This window comes from Melospiza georgiana, chromosome 6, assembly GCF_028018845.1.
Source record: "Melospiza georgiana isolate bMelGeo1 chromosome 6, bMelGeo1.pri, whole genome shotgun sequence".
Classification (NCBI taxonomy): domain Eukaryota; kingdom Metazoa; phylum Chordata; class Aves; order Passeriformes; family Passerellidae; genus Melospiza; species Melospiza georgiana.
Genome location: NC_080435.1, coordinates 13671608 through 13697786, shown reverse-complemented (window position 1 = coordinate 13697786; position 26179 = coordinate 13671608). Strand labels below are relative to the sequence as shown.

The following is a 26179-nucleotide window of genomic DNA, read 5'->3' as shown; positions in this document are numbered from 1 at the left end:
ACTTCACATTAGTGGTACCTCTGGCCTTAGAGCCAAATGCACACAAAGTCTGTGAAAGAAACATTCAGTCAAGAATCACAAATGCTGTAACCTGGAGGCTGAGCAGTGAAGAACTGTATCCATCTTGCCAAAGGGAATGTCTCATCACGTAGACAAACAATTTGTTGATAGATAAATGTGCCACAGACAATCTAATCTTGGAAACAGAGCTGAGGCCATGCAAATCAGAAGTAACAGAAATTCAGCTTTTGCATAAAGTAGCTTTGCAGATGAAAAATGACACCCAGCATACATGGAGTAAATGAGAGGAATGAAACGAGCTTCAATTACAAACCTCATTGTGCTCACCATTCTTTCTACAACATAAACAGGACAACAGAAACGCTCAGATTAATCAGCCAGGGGTGAATTTCTTCCCACCAAGATAACTTATGCAAACACATGGGGAAGAAAAATAAAATAATTTAACAAATAAAAAAAAAAGAGTGCAAAACTGAGAAAGCTGTGTGTTTACTGGAGTACTGTTCCACAACAAATATGTGAGGGCACAAAACCACACACAATTTCTGAAACACCCAATGTAATTGTTAATACTAGAAAAGATTAACCCAAATTTTGCTGAAAAAAGGGCTCATCTGCAGGGTCAATTATGACAAAATGAACAGACAGAAGAAGTCTATAGGCAAGATTATTAAAGCAGTAGAAGCAACTCTGCTCACCCATCCCCTTTTTTGGGAAAGGCTTTAATGACTCTTATCTCCTTGGATTTGAGGAAAAAGAAAGGACAGAATCAATAGGATAACTATGGCTCTTCTGGCTATTTTAGATAGATTTATAACCATTTGCAAATTGCATTAAACATCCGGAATTTAGGACAGGAAACTTTTAATTTTCTTTCACAAATCTAATTAACTAAATGAATGTGCTCCAAGCAATAGCAAATTCCCCACGTGCACTTTTGAGAAAAGTAATTCTCATGAAACTGCAAACAGCACCAGGCATCCTCTCCTACACAGGCAAAGTGGGGGCCAAAAGGGACATTTTAAGTCTGCAAAGGAGACTTGGGGTTATAAAAATATAACCTCATTTAAAAATACAATAGCTGAGAGCTTCAGGGTATCATTTTTGTCCACAGCAGACAAGCAGTCTGAGCAGTTTGGTAATGAGGACACAAGATTGGGAAGTGGGATTAGAAACCATCATTCAAACCAATTGGACAAAAAAAAAAAAAAACCAAAAACAAACAAACCCAAACAGACAAGAAGCAGACTGGCACTTAGAAAAACTAGTTGCAGCAGAGATTAATTTGTTTCTGCAGGAGCATGTCACCCATCCCACTACACACCAGTAAGAGAAAGCTCTGGCAGTAAGAGACAAATTGCTATTTGCTATTGCTTTCATAATAATGCCTACAGAGCCACCTCTCTTTTGCCCTGATACATAATTTATCGAGGGGAGAAAAATGCCACCCTTGAAATTACATTGGCCCTGTAGTTTTTAACTGTCAGAGATGATTTCTTTGAGATTTAATTCGTGATTTGCAGGGTTCATTAAGTTTTCGCAAGTAATTTTAAACTTAAATCACCATTGGCAAATCCATCATTTATTGATAGAAACATTAAGACTCTAATGCAGTGTGACTTGTGATGAAACAAGATAGGAAGGGTTTAGGATGGAAAGAAGTGCTCCTTTTTGCCACAAAAGACTGCTTTGTCAGGAGGAAAAAATCAGAGAGGGAAAAAATAGTTTTTCTCTCTCCTGTCACTTTGAATGATCCATGAAGGATTTTTTGAGTTGTTAAAATTATCTTCTAAAACTTGGGTAAGGCAATACAGCTCATCTCAAGAAGAAGTGTAAGGAGCAAGCTTTCTGTTTTCTTCTTGTTTACAGAGGTATTGTAAGGATGGGGTGCTGTAGAACTCCATCCTAAGAAAGGCAAGGGAACAAACAAAACTTGCCAAAGCATGTAAAACACAACAGAGAAGAGGCATATTGAAACAGTAGAAAGATGATGACTCTATTTTGATTCATATTTAAGGATTTAGTGTGTAGTTATTCCAAACTTCACCAAGTAGATCGTTTCCAAACAAACAGCATCCAGGGGCCTGTATCTATCTGATCCTACCACAAAGAATCTCCTTCATGCTTTGCAGCCCTCTCCCTTCAGTGCAGCTTTCCACACAGCCAGTATTTATATTCCAGATAGCAGTTCTGTTTACTGCACTTTATTTTCCAAACCATTGTTCCCCTTGTCCAGCAATTACTGTTTCTGGGCACCCACTTTGAACAGATGAGATAAATAAAGCTTTTCACACACAAGTGACATCAGTGCAGCTCCCAAAGAAAACACAACTTCAAATGAGGTGCAAAGCACTGTTGTCAGGCAAAGGTGGGTGATGCACAAGCAGAAGTCCCTGCATCTTCTTACCTGTGGCAAAGTGAGGCTGTGCCACAAGAGTTAACACTTCCTGCCCACAGAAAAAAATAAGAAAAAAGGATGAAACAGAGCTAGAACTCCCTACAGCACAACACTATGCAACAACATGACAAATTGGGAATATTTGGTACAATTTGAAAATAGAGGGTAACAGGGAGATGTTTGAGAGATGACTTCAATGAGGTTGTTTCACTTATGATCAAGAAATGATTGGCTGGCTGCAAAGCCAGATTTTACCTATTTTAAAATAACTACCCTCATCACTTTGAGCTGCATGGGTATTTCTGTGACTTTCTCATTTATTTTTCATATATAAATAATGAATAAGAATATATGAGAATAAGAATATTAAATAAGCTGACTGTAATGCATTTTAAATAAGCCTACTTCCTCTTTTTTTAGCTCTAAATTAAATGCAAAGTAAGCACCTCTCAAATGCTTGTGGCTAAACTTACCACTGGGAACTTAATGGGTGTGCTGATGAAACATTTACATGCACCTGTTTTGGCCATAAAGAGAAAAAATTTGCACATTCAATACATTCAGCTTTACATCCAGCCTCTCCTCTGGCATGACTGCCTGCTTAATATGTACAAATGAAAGATTAAATGGGGAAAACTGGAAAGCTTCAAAGTCTGGACTTTTTTTAAAAAACATTTCCAGACACTGTTTAGGCCACCACATATGAGCTGAGATTTATAAAGTTCTGCCATTCACATTTCTATTCTGTTTCAATAAATGCTATTATAAAGTTTTCAGACTAGTAATAAAAAAGCTATTAATGTGCTTCCTCCACGCTAATCAATTCAATATGGGGATTGTGATGTTAACACTACTTTACATTACTGCCTTCATCATTTCTCATTCTTCCAATATATAAAGTAAACAAAAGGGGTTTGGATTCCTTATAGATTCATTTTTATCTCAAAGTGAAAGCTGTGTGAGATTTGTGGCTTCAGACTCATAGCTGATGATAAGCTTCTCCTTCCTTCCTCTTCTCAAACTAAATATATAAAGAGAGTTTAACAAAATTAATTGCAGCATTCACTGTTCATGAATTTCTATGCTTGTGTAATTCATTTCCTTGCAGATAGGGAAGCAAAAGGGGATTCTCTTGCTGCCAAGGTTACAGGATTCATGAGTCAAGCCTGCTGAGAACGAATGGAGAATAAGTAAAGAATCCCCCTCATCACTCCTTTCACTAGGGGCGTTTTTAATAGCTTTAAATAACTTGGGGCCATGGGACTGCATTCCTTAGGACAGAGGGACAGAACAAATGCAGCCAGGAAAATCCTGAGCAGCCATTTCTGCCACAATTTGTCTAATGTCTAGTAAGAAACATTACTCCCAGCTAGGGACCAATCATATTCATATTCATCTCTAGCAAAGTGTAAATCCCCTCATTCAATCCCTTCAGCTGCTACTCCAACCTTCAACCCAGGCACGATACAGGAAAGGCAGAACAGACTGTGCTCCCTGAGAAAAGGCAGCAGCATAAAACCTTCCCTTTCTCCCACCTAATCCCAGAGCTGCTGACTGGAGAGGTCAGAAAAGGGGGGGACTCATCCCTCACCAGGACCATTAATGAAGCCCAGCTGGGTGAGGTGGAGCCACAGAGCACTGCAGGGTCAGTCTGGTGCACAGCAACCAACTCACTTGCAGGGGCTGAGTACACTATGAGAAATAGCTTTATTTGCAGGAAAATACCTATACAGCCACCCTTCCCAAATCCTAAAGCCCTTCCTGAACATGCTGAGAAAATCCAGGTCTGAGGAGGGATACTCATACATCCAGAAAGCAATGAGCACTTGCTGAATTTTCCTGGATTTTTAAGTTAGAGAGTGGAAGGGCAATTTAATTTCCTACTTCATAAAATGCAATCCATCTTCCATTCCCCATTCACTTTTATAAAAATCTGCTGAGATAAAAGCCTTGCTTAATTTATTCTTCCATTTCAGCTAGACATGGATGACCAGTTAAGCCAGCAGTTCCTGATAAAACAAAGGAAGTGATCCAAACCTACATGCTTAATAACATGAAGGCATTTTTACCCTCCATGTACAACCCTATTCCAAGGGGAATATGAGAGGCTCAGCACTCTCAGGACACAAAAAAGAGAACGTTAAGATTCACAGGACACAAAAAAGAGAATGTTAAGATTCATTCTTACCCAGGGAATTCTTCCCTTGTGAAGCAAGTTGCTGCAGTGGGCAGTGCCCTGAAGCATGTGCCACCACTGTGCTGCTGTTCGGGGTCACTGCACCTCAGAGATGCAGGGATTGCAGAAATGAGAGGGATTCTGGGCACTCCACATCCCAGCATTTTCAGGAACTCTCCAAATTGAAGCCTCTCTGAATTATCTCCAAGCAGGTCAACAAGGGAGAGACACCCAAATCACTCTCAGCTTAAAAACACATTTTTATTATGTAGAATGTACTTAAGTATCTGCCAAATATAATTTTCCTTTAGCATTAATTTTTCTCTTTATCAGACTCTACCACCACTTCAAAGAGCACCTAGAAATTGGTTAAAAACAACTTCTGTAACAAGTATCATATGCTTGCTTTCTTGACTCCACTTAAATCTGTTCAATCAGAACAAAAGTTATCAGTGTGCGACCTAAAATTCCCACTGGGAAATTACTTCAAGGACTGAAGGTGAAGTGGTGGGCAAGCCAGAATTGACATGGAACCTCTCAGTGTCCTCTTCTCTTAGAAGGTTAGAGTAACCAGGACATTGCAAGCTTTCAGAGATGAGAAACTTGATCCTCTTAATTCTCACTATTTAAATTGTGGATTCATGGTGCTAAGCTTACCAAGGCAACCAGTCTTTGAGGAGAAAGAGAATAATTCTGTGACTGAAGAAACATGCTTCAAGTACTGCATCTCATCAGCTCTGTTTCTCAGTCCCTAAATGTGCCACTTTTCAAAAGAAAATCTATATAGAACAGGACTATTCAACACTTCTCTGATAAATTAATCTCCCCTAGAAGACTTTATATGGTAAAATACTTAGAAAGAGTAATACTGGAATCCTTGAATTTAATATGCTATTAAAAAAAATAAATTAATGAGATGTATCAACTCTAAACATAAAAGCTGTGGAATAGATGAGGACTTAGCAAGTGACCTTTACAGACTATACCACTGCATGGCATCCCGCTGAGGCCAGAGAAAAGCTCCACACACAGTCTGTGATTTAAAATATGTTATTCATCTACACTGAAACTGCTTCATAAAGACATGTGAAAAAGGTTCCTATGTCGCCCTCCAAACCTGGCTGTTGGCATCTGCCTGACACACAGAACATAGCAGGGACCACTCAGAGGCATACCGCAAGTCACTTGAGAGTGTCACTCCAGCCTCTCAGGCACACAGCAAACAGGTTTACTCCAAATGGCCAACTACTCCAGCAGAACATTGCTCAAAACATGCCTGGAATGGGTAGAGGAATGCCTTTGGATCAGAAAAGTCTCTCATACCTGTTTCTAGATCAAGCAGGAAGTAGAGCTGTGCATCTCAGAGCCTGATCCAATCTTCTCAAAGAGCTACACAATAATGTTGACAGTTCTGAGGGGTGTAACGAGTGTGCTAGGAGCTGCCCTGGATCAGGAGCAAGGAACCTCAGGATTCCAAAATCCAACTCCTATGGAATTTGCATGGCCCCGCTAATTACGGGAAAGCAAAAATCCAAATTTTCCATTTTACCATACATAGCAATAGCTGATACTTAAAGATGAATACAAAAATATAAACATAACCAATCACAAAATCTAATAAACAAGCATGTGGAAAAAGTGGAATGATTGTGGAATGAAGTCTCTCCCTGCTGCCCCCTTAGCAGTTTGATATCAAGCATATTCTAGGAATTCAAAGTATTTTTTAAAAAGTAATTCCAAGTAATTGACAGTCAAAGCCTAATTGGAAAAGCAGTCATTTCAGTAAGTATCACTGAGGAAAAGCTTTAAGTCGCATGTTCAATTTTAACTCAAATGTTCTCCTTTTGTTTAATCACTTCAAACTTATGGTATGCACTAGTGGGAGCATTTTGTTATTGGAAAGCTTTTGCCATTATATGCCTTCAACAAATTACCATAAAACCAAAAAAATGAAGTCAAATGATTGGTAGATATGCAGATTTCAGATACACTCAATTTCCATAATATCTGTGAAAAGTGATAACTAGTTGCAGCAGATGCCCAAAATTAATACCCAGAATGACACAAAAAGGCCGAAATGGGAGTGTTAACAGATAAATATTTCATCTGTTCCAGACTATGCAGCGCCCTAGCAGGCACTACACTTGGGATGTTGTTTTGCCAGCACAATGATGGAAAGTTCTGAACAAGAAAATGCCAATATCATTCATGACAAGAGAGGACTCTGTCCCACGAGAGGCTGGAGGGTCCTTGAACATTGAAGAGAGCAAATACCACACCTATCTTCAACATGGGCAATCAAGTAGATCCAGGAGATATGGGCTTGGAATTCTGACCTCTGTCCCTGGGAAGGGGATAGAGCAACCAATCCTGGAAATCTTTTCTAAAGTCTTGAAGGACAGGAGATGACCGGGAGCAGTCAGAATGGGTTTACAAAGGGGAAATCACACTTTAACCAACGTGAAAGTTTTCCAAAATATGGCAACCAGCTCTGTGGGTGAGGGGGGAGCAGTGGATGTTGTTTCCCTTGCCTTTACACAGCTTTTGACACCTGTGGCTCTGCAGAGAAAGACTTTGGAGAATTTGTGGACCTTAAGTTGACCATGAGCCAGAAATGCACTCTTGCAGCAAACAAGGCCACTGTGAGAGTTGTCCAACACTGCAACAAGTTGCCCAGAGAGACTGTGGAGCCTCCATCTGTTGAGATAGTCAAAACCCAGCTGGACACAGCCCTGCACAGCCTGCTCTCACTGTTCCTGCTTGAAGAGGGGCTTGGACTACCACATCTCAAGAAGTCTCTCCTAAACTAAGCAATTCTGCAATTCCATACCCTAGCATGGATGCTGCACAGTCATTGAGAACATGCATGGAAAAGCCAAGTTGCCACAGCAAAGATTTGGAAACTAACATCCAGAGAAATGTGTATTTCATTAATTCAGTTTCTTTTGGAAATGTGTAATCTTTCTGTAGCCAAAATTCAAACAATTTCTTAGCAGACAACAGCATCCCACATATTCTACTTCATAAGATTAAGATATTATGTTTGAGAACAAAACTCCCTGATCATTGCAGCTTCCAGGCAGCAGATTCCTACAGCACTGGAATGCATCATTCCACACACTCAAGTGAGGATTATTTGGATCACTGACTTGGGAAGTGGGAAAGAGATTTAAAAATACTAAAATGGAGGATAATAGCTTAATGAAAAAAACAGGCAGCTCCCACTGACTTTACTTAGGGCAGGATTTTACCATGTACAAAGTGGTGACTCGTGCATCCATTCTGTGCTGATACTGCACCGTGCAGATACACTCCTAAAAGGCTTTAAATGGCTATGCCAAAACTGTGATATCCAGCAGCAGTTGCAGTGACCTAGTCTAACTCATCTAATCACCTCTCACTTCAGCTCTCACATGCAATCTGACACCTCCACGAACAGAGCTGAAAGAGAGAACACTTAGGGCAGGCAGTGGGAGAAGCAATCCTCACAGCTCTCAGTGATAACAGTCACTATGAAAGAGCTGCCCCTGCCATCTGTACATAAATCAGTGTCAAAGCCAGCACCAACCAGGCTTCCAGCAGAACACCCAGCCCCAGGAAGCCACACCTGGCTGCTGAATGGTCACCTGCAGTGGTGGCAGCAGAAAGGGCACTCTGCTGACATTTACTGAAATATCAGTCCCACTTCAAGGTATGCAGCACATTCTCTCAATTTTCTTCACAGTCCTCAAAAGAAAATATTATTTTCTTTTTTTTCCCGCCCAAGCTGACTGATCTTGAAAAAACCATTTTTTCTCTTTGTTTGCACAGATCCAGCTGCTTTTGTGCCAACTACAATGCATTTCCTATTCACAGAGAAAAAGGTGGACCTGAAAGAAATCTACAGGACATTTCCTTGGGCATGCTTGTTGCAAAGAGAGTAATGTTCATTCTACTCAGAGCTCTTAAATATCCCTGCAACCATTTTGATTAATACAAATCTTGTTGCAACTCCTTTGGTCCTGAATTTTTAAAAGCAAAACTAGATGTCTTGTGTGATAAATCTGACAAACATCTGGTTCTTAATCAAAATCTTACATGCATTGTGACTTTCTGCTTTCATTATATCTCTGGATAAAGACTTTTAGTATTTCCTCAAATATATTCAATAATCTTTTGTATCTTTTCCATTTTGCTTCATTTACATAATTTACCAATTTAACATGCAATTCATTTTGCACTTCAATATGCCCTTCAAAGTGACCTCTGAAAAGGTCTCCTAAATGCTGAGGTTAGGGCTTTGTCAACAGAGGCAACATCAGCACTGCTGAAGGAGATGACATGCATTGTTCTGCTCTCCTGTGGTTCAGAGGCAAAGTGCAGATGGCAAAAACGTCTGGGAGAACAACATCACCCTTGGATTATGGCAGTAAAGTGCAAAATGGAGAAAGCAAGAAAGTAAAAACATACACTGTTGTATAATAATTCCATAAGCTACCACAGAAATCAACTCATTAAGAAATTGTACCAAAGACAATTAGTAGTAGGAGCAGGGGAGTATTTGGGTTTTGACAAGAATGGCCTCTCTGAAAATTCTCTTTTCTCAGGGATGCCTTCCCTGCAATTTAAAGGCATTGAAGAGGATACACAAAATGACTGCAGTACAATAAACTGAATTAAGATTATGCCATGGTTAAAACAATTTTTGCACAAGCCTCACTCATTGCTAATGCCAGGACACTGCAGCAGAACTGTTTTATATTACCATCATCCAAATTATCAGAGGCACTGTACATGTCAAGTAAGAAATGTCTGCACTCAGAAAATGTAAAATAAAGCTCTTATTCTGCTTCCTGTCAAGACATATCTTTTTACACAAAATCTACTCTATCTTCCAGCTCAGTCACTTCCTACCATCAAGTTGATCAGGGATTTTGTTGCACACAGATTCAGGGAGCCCAAGATCCCAAATGATTAAAGATTATTAGTTCATATTAAACACGATTTTAGCAAGGAGGCATCAATGACCACTGATTACTAATCACTATTGATTACGCTGGTTTTGTAAGTCTGGGGAATAGATTTCAAAAGTTACAATGGCTGGTGCCTAGAAAGTTGCTAAACCTCCTTCCTTATGCCTGAACTTCACAGCAAGAATTCAACCCACAAAATTATCAGTGGAAAAGACTACATCACCTTGCAGCGCAGCAATATTTCCAATGAGAAGCCTTGGACATATCAGGGAGTTTGGGTAATACAAAGTCCCTGAGCATGATTTGTGGCCTAGAAGTCAACACACTCCAGCCTTAAGAGAACCCAGAACTGGTAATGGTTTGGAGCTGCTGATCAACAGATCCCTGTCTCAACTAGTTCACTGCCTACCACTGCTGAGTTAAATCAAAGGAAGGAGTGGAAGAAACCTCAGCTGCAAATTATGCCTAATAAAGTGGTCAACCTAGTTCATCACTCTTCAACTGCAGCTGACAAATCCAAGACAAGGACTATATGCTATTGGCCTGCTTACAGTCTGATAACACAAAAAGTCATCTTCCCCTCTCTTTTTCTAATATGTAAAAAATGTTAAGCATTTAGTTTACTGTCATTTTCTAATGTTGCCTAATATACATTGTGACACATCAAAAATGTTCATAGAATGAATAAAAAATGTGCTGTCTGTTTCAATATACTACCTCAGTCATCCCTCAGCATTTGATGTTGCCTGTATTTAAATGCCTAAAGCTGCCTTAATTATTTATTTTATTGCCTTTCTAAACCAGACCTTTCTCCTTCTGCTATTCTTCCCTTTGTCAAAATAAAATTGTATAAAACCAGTGCCAGAAGAGAAGCAAGCTGGGGTCAGTCATCAGCTGATGCTGATGAGGTGTGTGTAACCCAGCGCTGCTCACTCCACCTCTGTCAGTACTCAGCACTGGGGTGCACACAGTTCCATATCCTCCCAGATGCTGAAATGACTTCTTATGTGACCACACGTGAGTCAAAACTGAGTAAAAACCTGTCTTGTGGAACAGTAAGGTCCCATTCCATTAATTTAGGCATGAGAGCACTACACATTCCCCAGGATACACTGCACCCTCAGGATTTGGCCTTTTAATATCTCTTCTCCCAGTGAGCAAAAGCAGAACTGAACTACTCACCTCTTGTAATGCCCTTTAAGGGATTGATGAAAAGCACACAAATGTGCAAAGTATTTAAAAACCACCACTACTGTATGCCAGAGTCTTCCTTGGGAGAAGCTGGTTGAAGACCTGCACCACCTACATTTTGTCTACTATGAAACCTGAAACTTGAGGTGTGGGAAACAGATCATTGTAAAACTGCTCCACAACAGAGACATAATTTGACATCCTCCTGAGATTGTGAGTTAACCTGCAATTAAAGACTGCAAACTAGCAAGGAGGAGGCCCAATCACATCTCTTCCTGCTCTAGACTGATATATTACCAAATATTTATCAGGAAACCCTCAAATGGATTTAGGGAAGTCAGGAAATAAACGATAGATCCGGCTGGCTTGAAGTCAGGCACAATGGCAGCAACAGCTGTGTCTGATTCATCCATATTGACAGGGGAATTAATATCCCAGTTAGCCAGGGTGGAGGTCAGGACTGGATTTCTCCTGAGAGAAAAGCACTATTCCTGTGCAGTGGGATACTGTGGAAAATACTGAACTTACAGCAATATGAGCAAAAATCCATTCTGCCAAGGATGAGACACCCACCTTCATCTTCATTTCTGAACTCAGCCAAAGTAGGAAGACAGGAGGCATAAAGAGCTGGCAGGCTGCTGCATTATCTGATCTTTACAAAGGATATTTGTGTTAGGCATGGAGCTTAATTTAGGAGAGTTTGATTTTCCTTTCCCTGCACCTATTCCCCTGCTAACATTTTATTCAAGAAATCAATTAGGCCTTGATCAACCATTGATCGAGAGTTCCCAGTGGGGAGCCCTAATGCATTTTATCTGCAGCTATTGTTCCTAAATACACCTATTTCTGAGCATGCACTTAATTCTTTTCATCAATACTGTGCTATCCTTCAACAAGCCTGTTAATAACATTTTGGAAGTGCACTTTCAGTGAAGTCCTACTTAGACAAATGAATTAGTGAAACTACCAGGATTTCCTTTGGTGTGTTTGTGTTTTTTCAGTCTCACAGGCAAATAGATGCCATGCCCCTCATCTCCTCCTGTCTGAAAAAGGTTAAAGTGATGTGTTGGAGTTCAAAATACTAAATGGAAAGCTGTTCAGAACAAATGGAAAAAGCTAACCAATAATGCTTTAAAGCAAGCATTCATTATTTTTCACTAAATTCCTTATGGAATGAAAGATGCAATGCCTCTTTACACGCTCCAAAATTCTTCACTGTCATTAGTGTTCTCCTAGCAATATTTCTTTTAAAGACCCATAAGGTGCAAATCAACTTTAACAAGTCTTGAGCATATGATTAAATCAGTCACATGGGTTCAAGCATGCACTTAGGTTATGTGCTGAACAGGGAGAGATTTAAACCTTTGCCTGACTGCTTTGCTGAAAAGAAGCCAAAGTAAATTGGCTATAATTAAATTCTTTTGATGAAATTTCTGCAACTCCCTATTGTGGGACACCAGTACTGAAATGCTAATAAACTAGTTAAAATTAAGCTTATTAACAAGTAAAATGAACCACAGAGACACTTCAGTCTTTTCTTACTTTATACCACCATTTATATAACATTATTTTGCATTAGAGAAATAAAATACTTGACCAGAGCTAAAACATCTGACTCACAGAGCAGTAATTGCAGTGCATCACCATCCAGGAGGCAATCTATAGATTCCTGCACTGCTACTGCTGTTGATCCTGAAAAAACAGCTTTTAGCTACGTCAGCACTCACTGCAAAACCCAAATTCCAGAACACTGTCAGAGAGCAGATATAGGCCAGGAAGTGCTTGATTGGTGGACTTGATAATTTTAAAGACCTTTTACAAACAAACCAAATGGAGCTTTAACTATAAAATAAAGCATTAACACACAGACTGCTCAGAAACCATTGCATACATATGCCAGGACTTGCACATCCTCACAGAAATACTAGAGAGAGTTCAAATTGCCTTTGTCCTCTAGAGAGCCTTCCCTGCATACTGACAAGGGCACACACTTTCCACACAGATTCTGCTCTGAAATTACCTCAGCCCTGCACAGCAGCAAGAACAGCCCTGTTCACTGTGGCAAAGGAGGATACAGACACCCAACAATTCTACCACTACTCAAGAGTTCTAGCAGTGAGAAGGGGATGGTGTAGGCAAAGTCAAATGCTGATGGAGAAACACTGCCAGAAAAGGGCCACTGCAAGGTGCAGTGACCATTCTGCCAGTTTTGCAGGATTTTCCACAGCTTGTTTTCCAATAAGTTAAGACCATCTCTAAACTGCACACAGTTTGGGTGATCTTGTCTCTTCACTTTAGGCTCTGTTTCCCCAGTTTCAGCAATGTTAACACGCCCTGTGTGTGCATTTTGGACAGCCCCGTGGGCTGTGCTGACTGGGAACATGAGGCACCTCATTACCTGAGGAGACATTTCTGCTGCACTGTCAAAGGCAAACATGGAAAACTTTTAAGCTCTCTTGACAGAAGCCCAATGAGAACAAGTTTCCGCAGTAGAACTGAACTAAACTTTATATATGAATAATTCCATCAGGTTTTTGTGAATCTTCCCCCCCAACCACACCACTGAGCAGCTCAGCAGGATCTGATCATTTCTGTGAGCAACTGCAAATGAGTGCAGCAAGTGGAAGAGATTCTGTTTTTACATTTTCTAAAGCCAAATGTGTAAGAGGTTGTGAGGTCTGAGCTATATTTGAAATCATATCCACTAAATTCCTACCTGCTGTCTTTGTATAGGATGAGGCAAAATATCAATCAGAAATTAAAACAATTTTCAATTTCTTTTCAGAAACAAAGCAAGAAATGCATCAATCTACAGAATATATATTTTTATAGGATAGCAGCAAAAGCTATATTGGAGCAGCATGGAACACAAGAACATTTTCACACATTTCATGAAAAACAGAAGTAGCCATTATTTTTCAATCCTCTGGGGGCTATTCTGTGGGCCATTTTCAACACAGCTAAGCAGGCATGGAATTTTGGCTGTACCAAGTGAGGGACCCAAGTGAGTTAATGGCCTAATCTTTACTGAAAATTCTCATCATAACTTCAAGTTGCCAATAACAGTAACCGCTCCCATAATCAAATATCATAGTCAGTGATTCTTCAGTGCTTTTGTTCTTTTCCCGACTCATGTCGCATGTTATGTTTGACATTTAAAAATAAGAAAAACCAAACAAAACAAAAACCCAACAATTTAAGCCTCCCCCCTTCCCCACCAAACATAACAGACACAAAAGCCAACCCCACATTATGGCAGTTTAGTTATGTTCTTTCATTTGTGGGTATTATATAGCTCTGTCTCTAAAATCATATAAAATGCAGACATCTACTGAGAAAACTCCACCTATTACAGCAGCAAAATGTAAATATGGACTTTTCTTTTTCTATGCTTCCAGGAGAAACATCACAGTAAAAATAAATACAGACACTAAAACCAGGAGGATTATACAAGTTAGAACTGGTACAAGACTGTGCATTTTATTAGCATAATTTACATTCTAGCAGGATCCAATCTGGTGTTGAGAAATATGAGTATCCAACTTCTAACAGTATAGGGCTCTGTTGCTTTCTCCTTATTACAATAAAATTAAGGTTAACCCTCTCAGTACTCTGTGGATCTGTTATAAATACCCAGAGAGCCCATAGAGAAATGTCAAGCATATAAAAATGCCAAATGCTGCTCTCCATTGATGGAATCAAAACAAAACATACTAAAGAGAATATTTTGCCTATACATTGGTAGCCATGCACATAACCATCCACATGACTCCAGAAATGTCACTGGAGTTTGGACTGCTTCAAATGGGCACATAAATGTAGCCTGAAAAAAAACTACAGAGTGCTAACAACCTGCCTTAGTTCTATAAGCACACTAACTCCATTCAATACCCAATCTCTTGGGATGGCTCTTCTCAAAAATTTAAAAGCCACACTTTAGAAACTCTTATATGAATGTGTGCAAATGCCAACAGGAGTTTCTAAGTGCCTCAGGTGCTCACATTGAGCTGAAGACAGCCAATGTACCAGTCCCTCTGCTGATTTGGGAACAGCCAGGACAAAATAAAAAGGTTATAGGTTTTTCCTGACAACCATCCCATACGACTGAATTCCATCACAGCCCATATTCACTTCTCCAGAAGTCAAGAGATTCATATTTTGCAACGCAACTAGTCAGGACAGTTGGAAGAATATTGAACAAGGTGTGAACTCAGGCTCTGCCAAGGAGTTGTAACAGCGCAGTTACATGAGACAAGGCACTACACCTCTTTTTCTTCCTACACTGTGGACTCCTGAGCTTTCTCCAAGTCCCCCTCTCTTCACAATATCCCACTGGATAGCCAGCTCAGAGACAGTTTTCAACTTCAGGGCAGCATTTATCTCATGAGATCATTTATCCATCAAGAAAAGAAAAGATGACATCCTAGGGCATAAGACCAAGTTGGCTGCTTAAAAGCTCAGAGAAGACCAAGTCAGTAGAATTAGAGGCAGAGGCAATTTTTGGGCTTCTCCCAAGCTGACAAATGAGAACAGTTGAGAACAGGGCAGTCGAGGCTGTTGTGAGTCCTAGTTCACCTCCACAGTTGCACACCCTTCCACAGCAAGTGAACAAAAGCCCTGTGCCAAAAAACCAGCTGTGAATGGCTCTAAAGAACTTTTTGCCATGATGCTTTTTAGTAACAAACACAGCACTAAAGCAACAGCCCCAGCAAAGGATGCAGGGAGGCTGCTTCACTGCCTGGGAGCCCACACACATGGATGCACACCCTCCCTGTGCCTGCTATTTGTCTGCAGAGTCCTCTTCTCCTGCACACAAAACTAACCCTACTTTCTTCAGATGGACAGGTGTCAGTGTACAATGTTCATTCACTGATTTTCCAAGGATCTACATTAACTGAATTACTGGGGTGGACTTGTCTGGCCTCACTATTTCCCACACATGTGGCGATATTGTTTTTCACATCAGGAAAGCCAGCACACAAACTCTACACATGCTATATGAAAATATTAGTTTTAGGCTGCTGCTGGATTATTTATTCTGCAGTAGGCAGGACTGCAAGTGTAACATAAACTATTGATTTTCTCAGTATAAGATTTAAAGTCATACAGGAGCATTAAGAGCCTCAAATTTGATCATCTGCAATACCCAGACTACAGCAATTTGTTAACTCAGTAAAACTGCACTTGAACTGGAGCCCATATTTTAGACTCTGTTTTGATCTTACAGACAACTGCAGGGTACTACCTCCTGCAGTATGCGAGTCAGAGGAAAGTTAATTTCCTGATCTCTTTATTAATAATCAATAAAACCCACTGCAAACCAACAGGCTGAAGGAGGGAGGGAATCCTTCTGATACTTTTTCACTGTTTTAACCTCTGAAGAGCGAGGATGAATATTCTCTGTGACACACCTGCCAACCTAGCAGAACTGATTGCATTATGAATAAAAATACTTCATTGGTTTCTCTTCTTTCCTCCATACCCACAGATTTACTGATCTATCAGCCTCAACACCAGCCAACAACAGGAGTTCTACCAAATAATGAATTGGAAAATAAGAAATACTTATTTTATTAACCTAATCAGAAACATTTCCATTTATTTCTTCTGTGTTCAGGACAGGTCTTTATTTTAGATCTGCCATTATTTTAGAAACTACTATAATTACTCTTTGTAAGACCTCCTAAGCAGAGGATCTCTTTCATTTCCTAAACTGAATCTAGGTTGTCTCCATAATTCCTTTTCATGACAACTCTATTCCATCTTTCTTGCACTTCTCATTAGTTGTGTAACCAAAACTCAACATTATATTCACAGTGAGGCAAGCCTGTTATACAATGCTATGATAATATTTTCTAACTGATTTTATTTCTAAACATAACCAAGTGTTGTGTTTGGGTTTTGGAGGCCCACTGCATCTTAAGTAGATGCCTTTACTCCTGTATGATGTGTAGATCTTCCTGCCAAGAGCTGACAAGTAATTCAGAATCCAATAATGCATACAAGAAATTTTAAATTGTTCCTTCTCCTGTAATTACCTGGCAAGTTAATTCCATGTTCCAGCTACAGAATGCTAGAGAACCTAGCTCTTTAAAGTCCTTCAGAAGTGCATCTGACAATGCCTCACTGATATGACTAATTTATAATCTCTCATATCACTAATATACTAGTAATTATATTAATAATTTATGTATTAATGAACATGGTGTTGGTTTTGGTGGTCTTTTTTTTGCTATTGTCTTTCCATTCCTAAAGAAAGTGTTTACCACTCATGTACCTGATGAATGTTAATTCATGGTAAAATTTTGCCACCTTCCCTGTGATTATTAAGTTCCCTCAGTCTTCAATTGTAAGAGACTTCTGATTTTGATTGAATAAGCAGGTGGCACTTAATTATGCCCTTGTTTTGGATTTACTAATGTAAGATTTTTTTAAAGAAAAGGATAAAGATAATTCAGGTAGGCAATATTGCCTGTACAACTGAAGGAACAATGGTCAAACACACAGAAAATGTGAAAGTGTAAACAAAAGCTGTGTTTATTGAACTCTCATGCATTTACCCTGGCTTTCCACTAGGCTCTAAGTACACATGTGCTGCAAGGAGCAGTGTGGAAAGATAATGAATTTTATGCCTTTGCCTGTGCTGAGGACACTTCCTTTTAAACAGTATAAATGTGGCTCTTAAACCATAAACATATTTTTAAAAATCATACTCTCTCTGATGGGTATCTCCTCCTACATGCTCCTAGTAAGGCTTGTTGGCTTCTTTGCTTTTTTTTGTGGGGTGTTTTGTTTTTTGTTTGTGGACATTTTTGTGTGGTTTTTGTTCCCTTTTCCTTTGTTAATGACAGATGCACTTGGCAGCATCTGTGACCTTGAGTTGTACACTTGAGCAAGCAAGACAGCCCAGTCCTGCCAGGCTGCTTATGCATTCTGAGAGAGCTCCTTCTGAGAGGAGTGTCTCAAGGAAGACAGAAGCATGATGTGCATACCAAGCCAAGAGCTTTATGATTTATTTATAGGGAAAAGGGGCATATAAATTTGCTGAAGAGGAAAGAAAAATGAAGAATTTGACTTACCTTGTCGGTGTAGACGAAGAACAGAATCACAACAGTGAGCTCCAACAGAAATATAATTAACAGCATGATAAAAAACTGTCAAGAGAAGAAAGGACGGGGGATAAAACAAAAGCAAAAGCCATCAACATCTACTTCAGCTTTTTCTGGATACACAGCAAGTACATTCAGCAGATCATGCAGAATGGGGAGTGGGAGTCATACAGGCAGCAGGATACAAAGCTGCTGCAACTGAAAAAGCAGATAAAGGCTAGTGAGGCAACACCACAGTGTCTGGGCATAGGCAAGGCTCATTTATAGCACTGGTTTCAGCAGGACAGCCTAAAACCCCACCAAGAGCAAGCCAGTACTCTCTTTGACAGCAAACCTGGAGGAGTCTTTCCATGCTAGGTTTTCTTTTTTCTTTTTTTCCCCACTGGATATTAGTGATGACAGCCAATGATACCCATGAAATTCACAGCTTAACTTCCCATGGCAAGAGAAGGTAGCCTGGGCCATAAAGTCACAGCTCCTTTCAAGGGTAATGGTGGGATCAAGGGGGAAGTGAAAGGTGTACCAAGTTAGCTTTATGAGCAGTTTCAGAGAGCTACACAAATAACCCATGAGTTTCAGGTGAAAGGGGCTGATTTGTACCGAAGACATCAAAGCAAAGTTGGGCCACCTCTCTTTCTTCTCATAAGCCATGGAACTGCCTAAGACCAGGAGTCAAAAGCTCAAAGGACTGGATAAAAAACTTTTAACTCAGGGATTTCAGGTAGGTTCTCTAAAGCCCTCAGCTCTTTTTTGATTGACTTCAATGAGAAGAACTGCTGGCAATGCCAAACACTTCTGGGAAACCACATCCTTTGCTTTTGTTACCACACTGGATGGGTCTGCAGCAGCATCAATACAGCACTTGCAGACTCCAGAGTGAGCACTATCAGAGCATTAAATGAAACTGAGTTTTGCATAGATAGGTAAAGGAGAGAGTAATTTTGGAAACTTTTTAGGCTGAGGCAGAGGTCCAGCTCCCTATAACATAAAATTCACACACTTAGCAACCTGTAAGGGTGGAATTCTAATACTGAGCAACACCGGCTTAATTGGAATCCCATCCCCACGAGAAAAACTCAATTACTGTCTCTTCAACCACAAGGCTGCAAACCTATAAAAGTTTAATAGCTACTAAGCCTTTATCAGAATTTCTGCACTGCCTGGTAAGCCAAAACCAAACCTTTGAACCTATGGATTTATGTGACTGAATGGAGGGCAAAAAGTCACAAAGGGGAAAATACTTTTCTTCCCTGGTACAATTACTGTGTCTACAGAAGTCATTGCATTTTGCTCCATGAATCTTAAATTATTTATTTTCAGATTTTCATCACCAGTATTTTCACACCTGCCTGACCCTAATACTGGATCCTATTACTGCCCAGTTTTGAATCACAGACCTCATTTATGCCCATGATCCAAGCTGATTTCCATACCATTACCATCCAACACTGACCTTCTGCATGGCTTTGCAAACCTGTCTTGGTGCAGCTTGCTTATTTTTTACAATTTTATCCTGCTGCATAGCATTAACTGAAACAGGACAAGGCATATCCTTTTTTTGCAAAGATGCACAGACACTTTGCTCTATTTGGCTGTAGAGTACTTTTTTGCTCATCCATAAAAGCATCACTTATCCAAAATGTGCATGCAAACACCATTTTCTCCCTGTGAAATTCCCTGGCATAGACAGGATTGCATGAGACAATTTCTAGAACAAAGGAGAAAGACTGTTTGTTACCCATTATATACAGTGATCAGCATTTCCTACCAGAGGACCTCAGTGTCGTCAGCTTATCATTTTGCCAAACCTTAATTGTCTGTGCTGATATATTCCGTGCTTGTTTCTGTTGAAAGGATAAAAGCTTTTGGAAGAACGTCAAAAGTAGCACTCCAATTACTTCTAAGAATGAAGCAGGGCAAAGTATCCTATTCTTCCCAGGTTAAATTTCTGGTGCTTTAATTTGAAATCCTCTCATACTGCAGTGTTTAGAGCAGGGGCCTGACACAGTGCAGCTCCATTTCAGGCACAGAAATTTCAGCCTTTTGTCTTACCCAGCTACAAATTGATGTTGTGGGAAAGTTATTCGCTTTCAAGAGTCTGAATTTCACACATCACAGAGATGAGAGGGCTCAGCAGCTAAAGCCTGCAAATTGTACACCCACATGCTCACACACAACCAGACAAGCCACAAACCATCCCACAGATCTTTTCTGCACCAGTGGTGCCTTTCTGCCATCTCCCCAAAGCCAATAACCTCCAGCCCCACTTCACAGAACATGGCCTGGAATGGGAGGTATGCCCAGGAACTGGAATAAAACATAGGGATCTGTTTTTCCTGTGCTCTCAAGAAAGTTTTTCCTCCCTACACTGCATGCAGCATCATGGAGAGAGTACAGATGAAGCCAGGGAATGACTGCAGGCAAAATGCTACCCCAAGTAAGAACATTTTTAACAGCAGATGGGGAATGGTTTAGCTTAGGATATGATCTGGCTACAGGTTTTAGAAAAACTGGACCTATAAGCAACAGACAATCCAGGCAGGAGACACTTGTGTACATGGATACCCAGGAAGAATGAGGACTTTGAGGGGATGGTGGCGTGGGGAGGACACCATGCTGCAGCCATGGGAAAAAAGGAGCAAGAAATAAAGAGTGGCCATAAAAGAAAAACATCCTGCACTGATCCCCATGACTGAGTAAAATGTGCAGGGAATGAACTAGAGACTGGCAAAGGGTGAGGAGAGGTGTCTGGAGGGTTCTCAAAAAGAGGTGCTTCCTCAAGTATGTCATTATTTCTTAATACTAGGAACAGTAATTAAAATTTCATCTTAATTGGTAACAAATGGAGTGAAATTTCACATCTCAAGAGTATCTCCCCCTACAACACCAACTCTGCTAAAAGCTACCAGCTTCAGACTTGAGCAGAGAGCCGCTCTTGCCAGCTGTGCCATTGTGTCCAATGAAGGAGGTTGGACCTTCTGGCAAGACCCCGACAGTGCTCCTGCCTTCCTCAGGTCATACTAGAGAAATAGGCATGACACTGACATCAGAAAAAGATGCTAAAATTGTGGAGTCAAGCACTCATAATTTAGGTAATATCAGAATAAAAATCCTCTCAGTGATGGTTATGTATCATGTCTAAGTCTTTTCCTACAGACACCGAGAGGGTCCTCCAAGCTGGGAATTTGGTTTCATGCACTGCAAATTTGGAAGCCATACAGTAAAACTAATGTACATGGTTCAGAAAGTCAAAACCTAGATAAGGATTATCCTTTATCTCTATAGAAAAATATTTTGGTTTTATATAAAAGTACAAAGTAGCTAATTCTATCTTTTTTTTTTACATTTGGAAGCATTGACAGAGCCCCCATGGCTATATCACAGATAACTAACAAGTATTAGGAATCCCCACATGTACAGACAGTGGAGACCTGTGCTGTATCTTTCATTACAAATGTTAATTAAGTGAGCTCAACCTCAACGCAGAGGCTTCACCCTCATCACCTGGTAAAAGCTGCAAGCACTTGCATGTTAGCTCATCTGTCATCCCCCTTCTAAAGAAGAGCTGTACCTGAACCCAAACCAACACCCTGGAAAGAAGGAAGCAAGGTTTCAGCCTGCGCTGGCTGCAAAGCAAGGCCTGCACACTGCAGCACATCCTGCTATTCCCCAGATTAAAGTGCAGGCATGGACACATGCACAGCCTGCTCCTCTAGTCCACAGCACCTTCCAACAGGTCATTTTCACTTCCATCCTCAGTATCATCCCAAAGGGAATGATGCCCAATCTAGGGCCAGACCCAGCTTGGCACATACCATTCCAATTTAGAAGGAAGAAACATGAAATCACTGAAGGCTCACAGCACCTAAATCCCAGCACACCTGCTGGAAACTCACAGCTGTTTTTCAATGGAGTTCTCTCACTGCGGTGATAAATACTGAGAAGAATAAAATTGAGTTTTGTTTGGTTCACTGGGGCTGTAGGCTATTGGTATAATAAAGATTTATGCATGGAGAAACAACAATCCCAAAGCAAAGCATTCATGTGAAACTCCATAAAAAAAGATTAATCTGACCTTGTACAGAGAAATGCTTTACCATACTACTTGTCAAACAGTGAGATGCAACGCAGCAGAGGTTCAGTGGAGAGGTCCCTACTGCTCAGCTTTTCACAAATTACACCTGAAATAACCCCACAGAAGCTTTGATGAGGAGGGAGGTAAGGTAACACCCTTCTGTCTACCACTGCTGACTTCCCTAAGAAAACTAAAGCCAGTTTCTCAGCAGCTACCTTTATATTCCAGAAAGCCTTTGACTTTCCCACAGATTCTCATTAAAGGTGTATGAAAAGGAAGTATGCAACTGTTACCAATCCTACATCATGGATATGTATCACCCTCCTGCTGTCAGAGAGAAAAGTCTGCTGGAGGAGACAAGGATCCAAGTTTCAACTCCATTCCCATTGGATCTGTACCAGGCTTTTGACTCACTTCCAGTTTTGCTCATTCAGGCTGTTGATATCAGTTGGAGAATCAAGAACTGCACCCTGTGTACATCACTTAAAGCACATTTCCATTGCTGCTCACACAGGCAGAGAACAATGAGTTAACTGTTTTCCCTCCCAAACAAACAGGATTCCCTGGTTTCTCAGATGCTCCAGACACTTGTCTTGCTGCATGACTGACATCACACTCTAATACACAGGACTGGGTCATCTTCTTCCCCAGTGGCTCTCCCTCCCAAATCTTCTCAATAGCAGGATCATGTTGCTCAAATTGCCCATCTCTCCAAGTCAGGAGTAGCTGACCTTCTCTCAGTCTCCCAAAGGCAAAAGTGACCCAATACAATGGAAAGCAAGGTGTGATTGTCTTGCTAGCCTGTGAGACTAAATGTGATATAACTCAGGGCAAACTCCAGACTGCTGATTCCACTGCTTGCTGAAGCAATGCTTTTAGTTTGATGGGGGCTGTCTCAGAAGGGGACAGTAGGATCTCAGTGCGCCAGACCTGTTTCCCAACTTAGCTCACGACAGGAGACAGAAGCTTCTTGCAAAAAATTATTCAAATCCTCTTCAAAAACATGAAAGTAGTAAGAAGACCTGAGAGCCAGCTGTTCCTTTTGAACAGTGATACATTCCAAAACAATTTTAAAGTTCATGGCCTAGCAAATATATTGCTTACACCAAACTGCATACAAATTATCATAACCTTCCTAAGAAACTGAACAAATAACTTCAGCAGACAGTCTGCGCTGTTTTCCATCACATTTAAACAGCCTGCAAGGTGGACAGTTGGGCTTCTTTTCTGACAGACACTATGAAGTACAACACGTGAGCAGGGAGGTGGCTCCTGGAAAATGCTCCAGCAAAGTAACTGCCTTCCACCTGCACCAGCTCCCAGGATGAAGGGACAAAAACAAATGGAAAATTCACAGCCAGTCCTTCCTCTGCAACATTAACTGCAAGTTTGGTACGGTGATGATATAAATGATACAAGCCTTTTGCCTTTCAGTGAGGCTGGATTACAAATCCTCACTGATCAGCTTTAATTTCAGTACTACATTTCACTTCCTAATGAATACACACCCCAGTAGAAGAAATTACAGACAATTCTTTGGGGTAAAATAGTTGGTCTTAACAGCCTGGAAGGATTATTAATTCATCTGCATGGTCCTGATGTGTACATATATAACTTTGGTGCTAAGAATTAACCAGCTCTGGCTACTGGAAGACAGAGTCTCTCGGAATCACACAGAGGGTGTCAGTGACCTTTGGGGACCATCTGGTTCAACCCCTTCCTAAAAGCACAGTCAGCTACACAAAGCGGCACAGAGCTGTGTCCAGTCACCTTAGGAGCATCTCCAAGGATGAAGATGGACAGTCACCCACAGACTCACTGGATACCTTTTTCCAATACTTGACTATATAATGATAAAAAAAAACCCCCAAAAATATTCTGCATCTCTAATTGGAATTTCCTTTGGTTTTGACCTGTGCCTGTTATCTCTTGTATAATCCCTGTGAATTCTTCCAAAAGCTCTATTTTCCTTATATTGTACTACAAGGAGTTGAAGACATGAATAAAATATACTCCCTGCTTTAATTTCTTAAGACAGAACAAAGCCAGCTCTCTCAGACTGTCCTTGCACATCATGTGCCCCATAATCCTCACAGTGGCTCCCCACTGGACCCCTTCCCTTCAGGTATTCATGTGTTTCTTCTACTGGGGAGCTTTAAATTGAGTTAAGCACTTCAGACATAGCTTTTTCTTATTCTGGAAGAAGGTGTCATTGCTTCTCTATGTTAAGAAATGTAAGGGAATGTGGGGCTTGGTATGGTCCAGAAAGACCCAATTACTACATTTATCATGAGACAAAGGTACATTTGAAAGATCTCTGCTTGATTTGTAGATTGTAATTTGATAAGAACAGAAATACTGTCAAAGGTAACCTCACATCCTGCACACATCCTTCCCTTCTCATCTTACATTTAATACTGAGGGTGTAAATAATGTCTGTCCTTTTTGAATAAATTATGCCAAACTTTTACTCCCTGTCATGGAAAGAAAATGAGCTCTATCCCTGCTGAAACCAGGACACCTAAAAATTCACAGAGCTCTATTTTAAAGTCAGAAGAACTTAATGTATTTTATAAGAGCCATACTTTACAATGTTGCTGAAAATTTAAAGTTTTCCTCCAATTTAATATGCTTCGTAATTATTCAATCATTTTATAATGGGTTATATTATTTATATTTAAGTATTATTAAATGGATTGAGTGAAGATGTCTCATTACTACAGCTGGCATTGTTAAAATGCAGAAGTGTAGCATCTCCCTGTCCAACCTAATTACGGCAGCAGAAGCATCAGCAAACTTTGATGCATTAGTTGAGCACCGAAAAGGGTAACACTGTCAGAGGTTCTGAATGCTATAAACTATTGACAAATTTACTGCATATTCCCCACTTTGGAAAAATTCAAGCCACCTAAAAAAAATCTGAATCAATGCCACAATTGCCACTGAGATACTGAAAAAAAGAACTCCAGGTACTGGAGAACCACTCACTCACTCTTTATATAGGTCCTGTATTTTTGCCATTGTTGGATCTGGCTTTGTAAGCAGAGCAGTATGAAGTTCATCCTCAAGCATTTTCAGACTTCCCAGAATAGCTTTGTAATAACATATTGGTACTTGACTTTTACAGAATAAAAACTCATATGGTATAGATTTTGTCAGCACTCAAAAAAACCCAATGAAACTTTCTTCCTCTTTTAAAAGCAAAAGTATTCAATGTATCAGTAGTTCTCACAAGAAGTTTGATTTAACATAATTCCCTGAAGGCATCTTGATCTGATATATTAATACGGACTAGGAACATTACAAAAGATTCTCTTTTTTTCTTTTTAAATTTCCTTTGGTTTTCTTTTCCAAGGTACTGAGCAAGGACAGGAGAACAGAAGAGAAAGTGCAGTGGAAATTATACTTAAAAGTGACTTCCTCTGCAGCCTGAAAGACTTGTACAGAAAAAGAGCAGTGAACAAGAAATGACAGGACAGAGCCCAGATTTCAACATTAACTGGAATTACAGTCAACAAAATCCCAGTGCATTAATCTTTTACATGAAATTCAGAGCCAAAGGGAAAGGGCAGTTTGTTTCTACTAATTTCCATCACAGTGGATTCTGATTACACATCCCAGCACCAAAGGTTTTGCTGACACTCGGTCTGAACACTCCTTTTGTTAGTTCCATGCACTTGCTCCTACTTAGCACTCTTTGCAGCACCACAAATGCTTCCTTTCTGTCCACAGCATTTATACTCCTTGAATATTTGAGGATTTATGGTGCCATCTGAGCCTTCTCTCCCTCATGTTGTGCATATTTAGCTCTTTAAGTACTTCCTTGGAAGTAAATCTCTTTAGTCTCACAATCATTTTTTTTTTCAGCATAAAAATGATAAGTTTGCTCATAAACTGTAAAAAGGCAGTAATGTATATGAGCAAACTCACGAACAGAAACTCCATTATGAAAACGTCATGTATCTAAATTTGGTTCATCAGCTATTATTCTCTGAAAGCCTTAATGGCTAATTCATTCTGATTGTGACAAAGCCTTTCATGCCTTATGCCTGCTGGATATATAGTACAGCTCTGTTTATATTTGGACTATATATTTTATGAATGTGCAAAAACTCCTGCTGATCAATAAAGCTCAAAGAAATCTGCAGTAATTATTTCTTGGAAAATATACAACATATGCAGCCTTAACACATTAACAGTGTTTCATTTTAGTCTCATTACTGCTTTCGGTTGGAATCGTTCGTTACTGCATTAGTG

General features: G+C 40.1%; 1 protein-coding gene across 2 annotated transcripts in view; it reads right to left on the bottom strand.

Moving 5' to 3' along the window:
* TSPAN4 (tetraspanin 4) overlaps window positions 1-26179 on the bottom strand; it is a 420715-nt gene that overhangs the window by 35845 nt on the left and 358691 nt on the right. For both annotated transcript variants that reach the window (XM_058026126.1, XM_058026124.1), the window contains one exon: window positions 17818-17892. In XM_058026126.1, the coding sequence (XP_057882109.1) occupies window positions 17818-17892 (75 nt within the window). The remainder of the gene's footprint in view (window positions 1-17817; window positions 17893-26179) is intronic.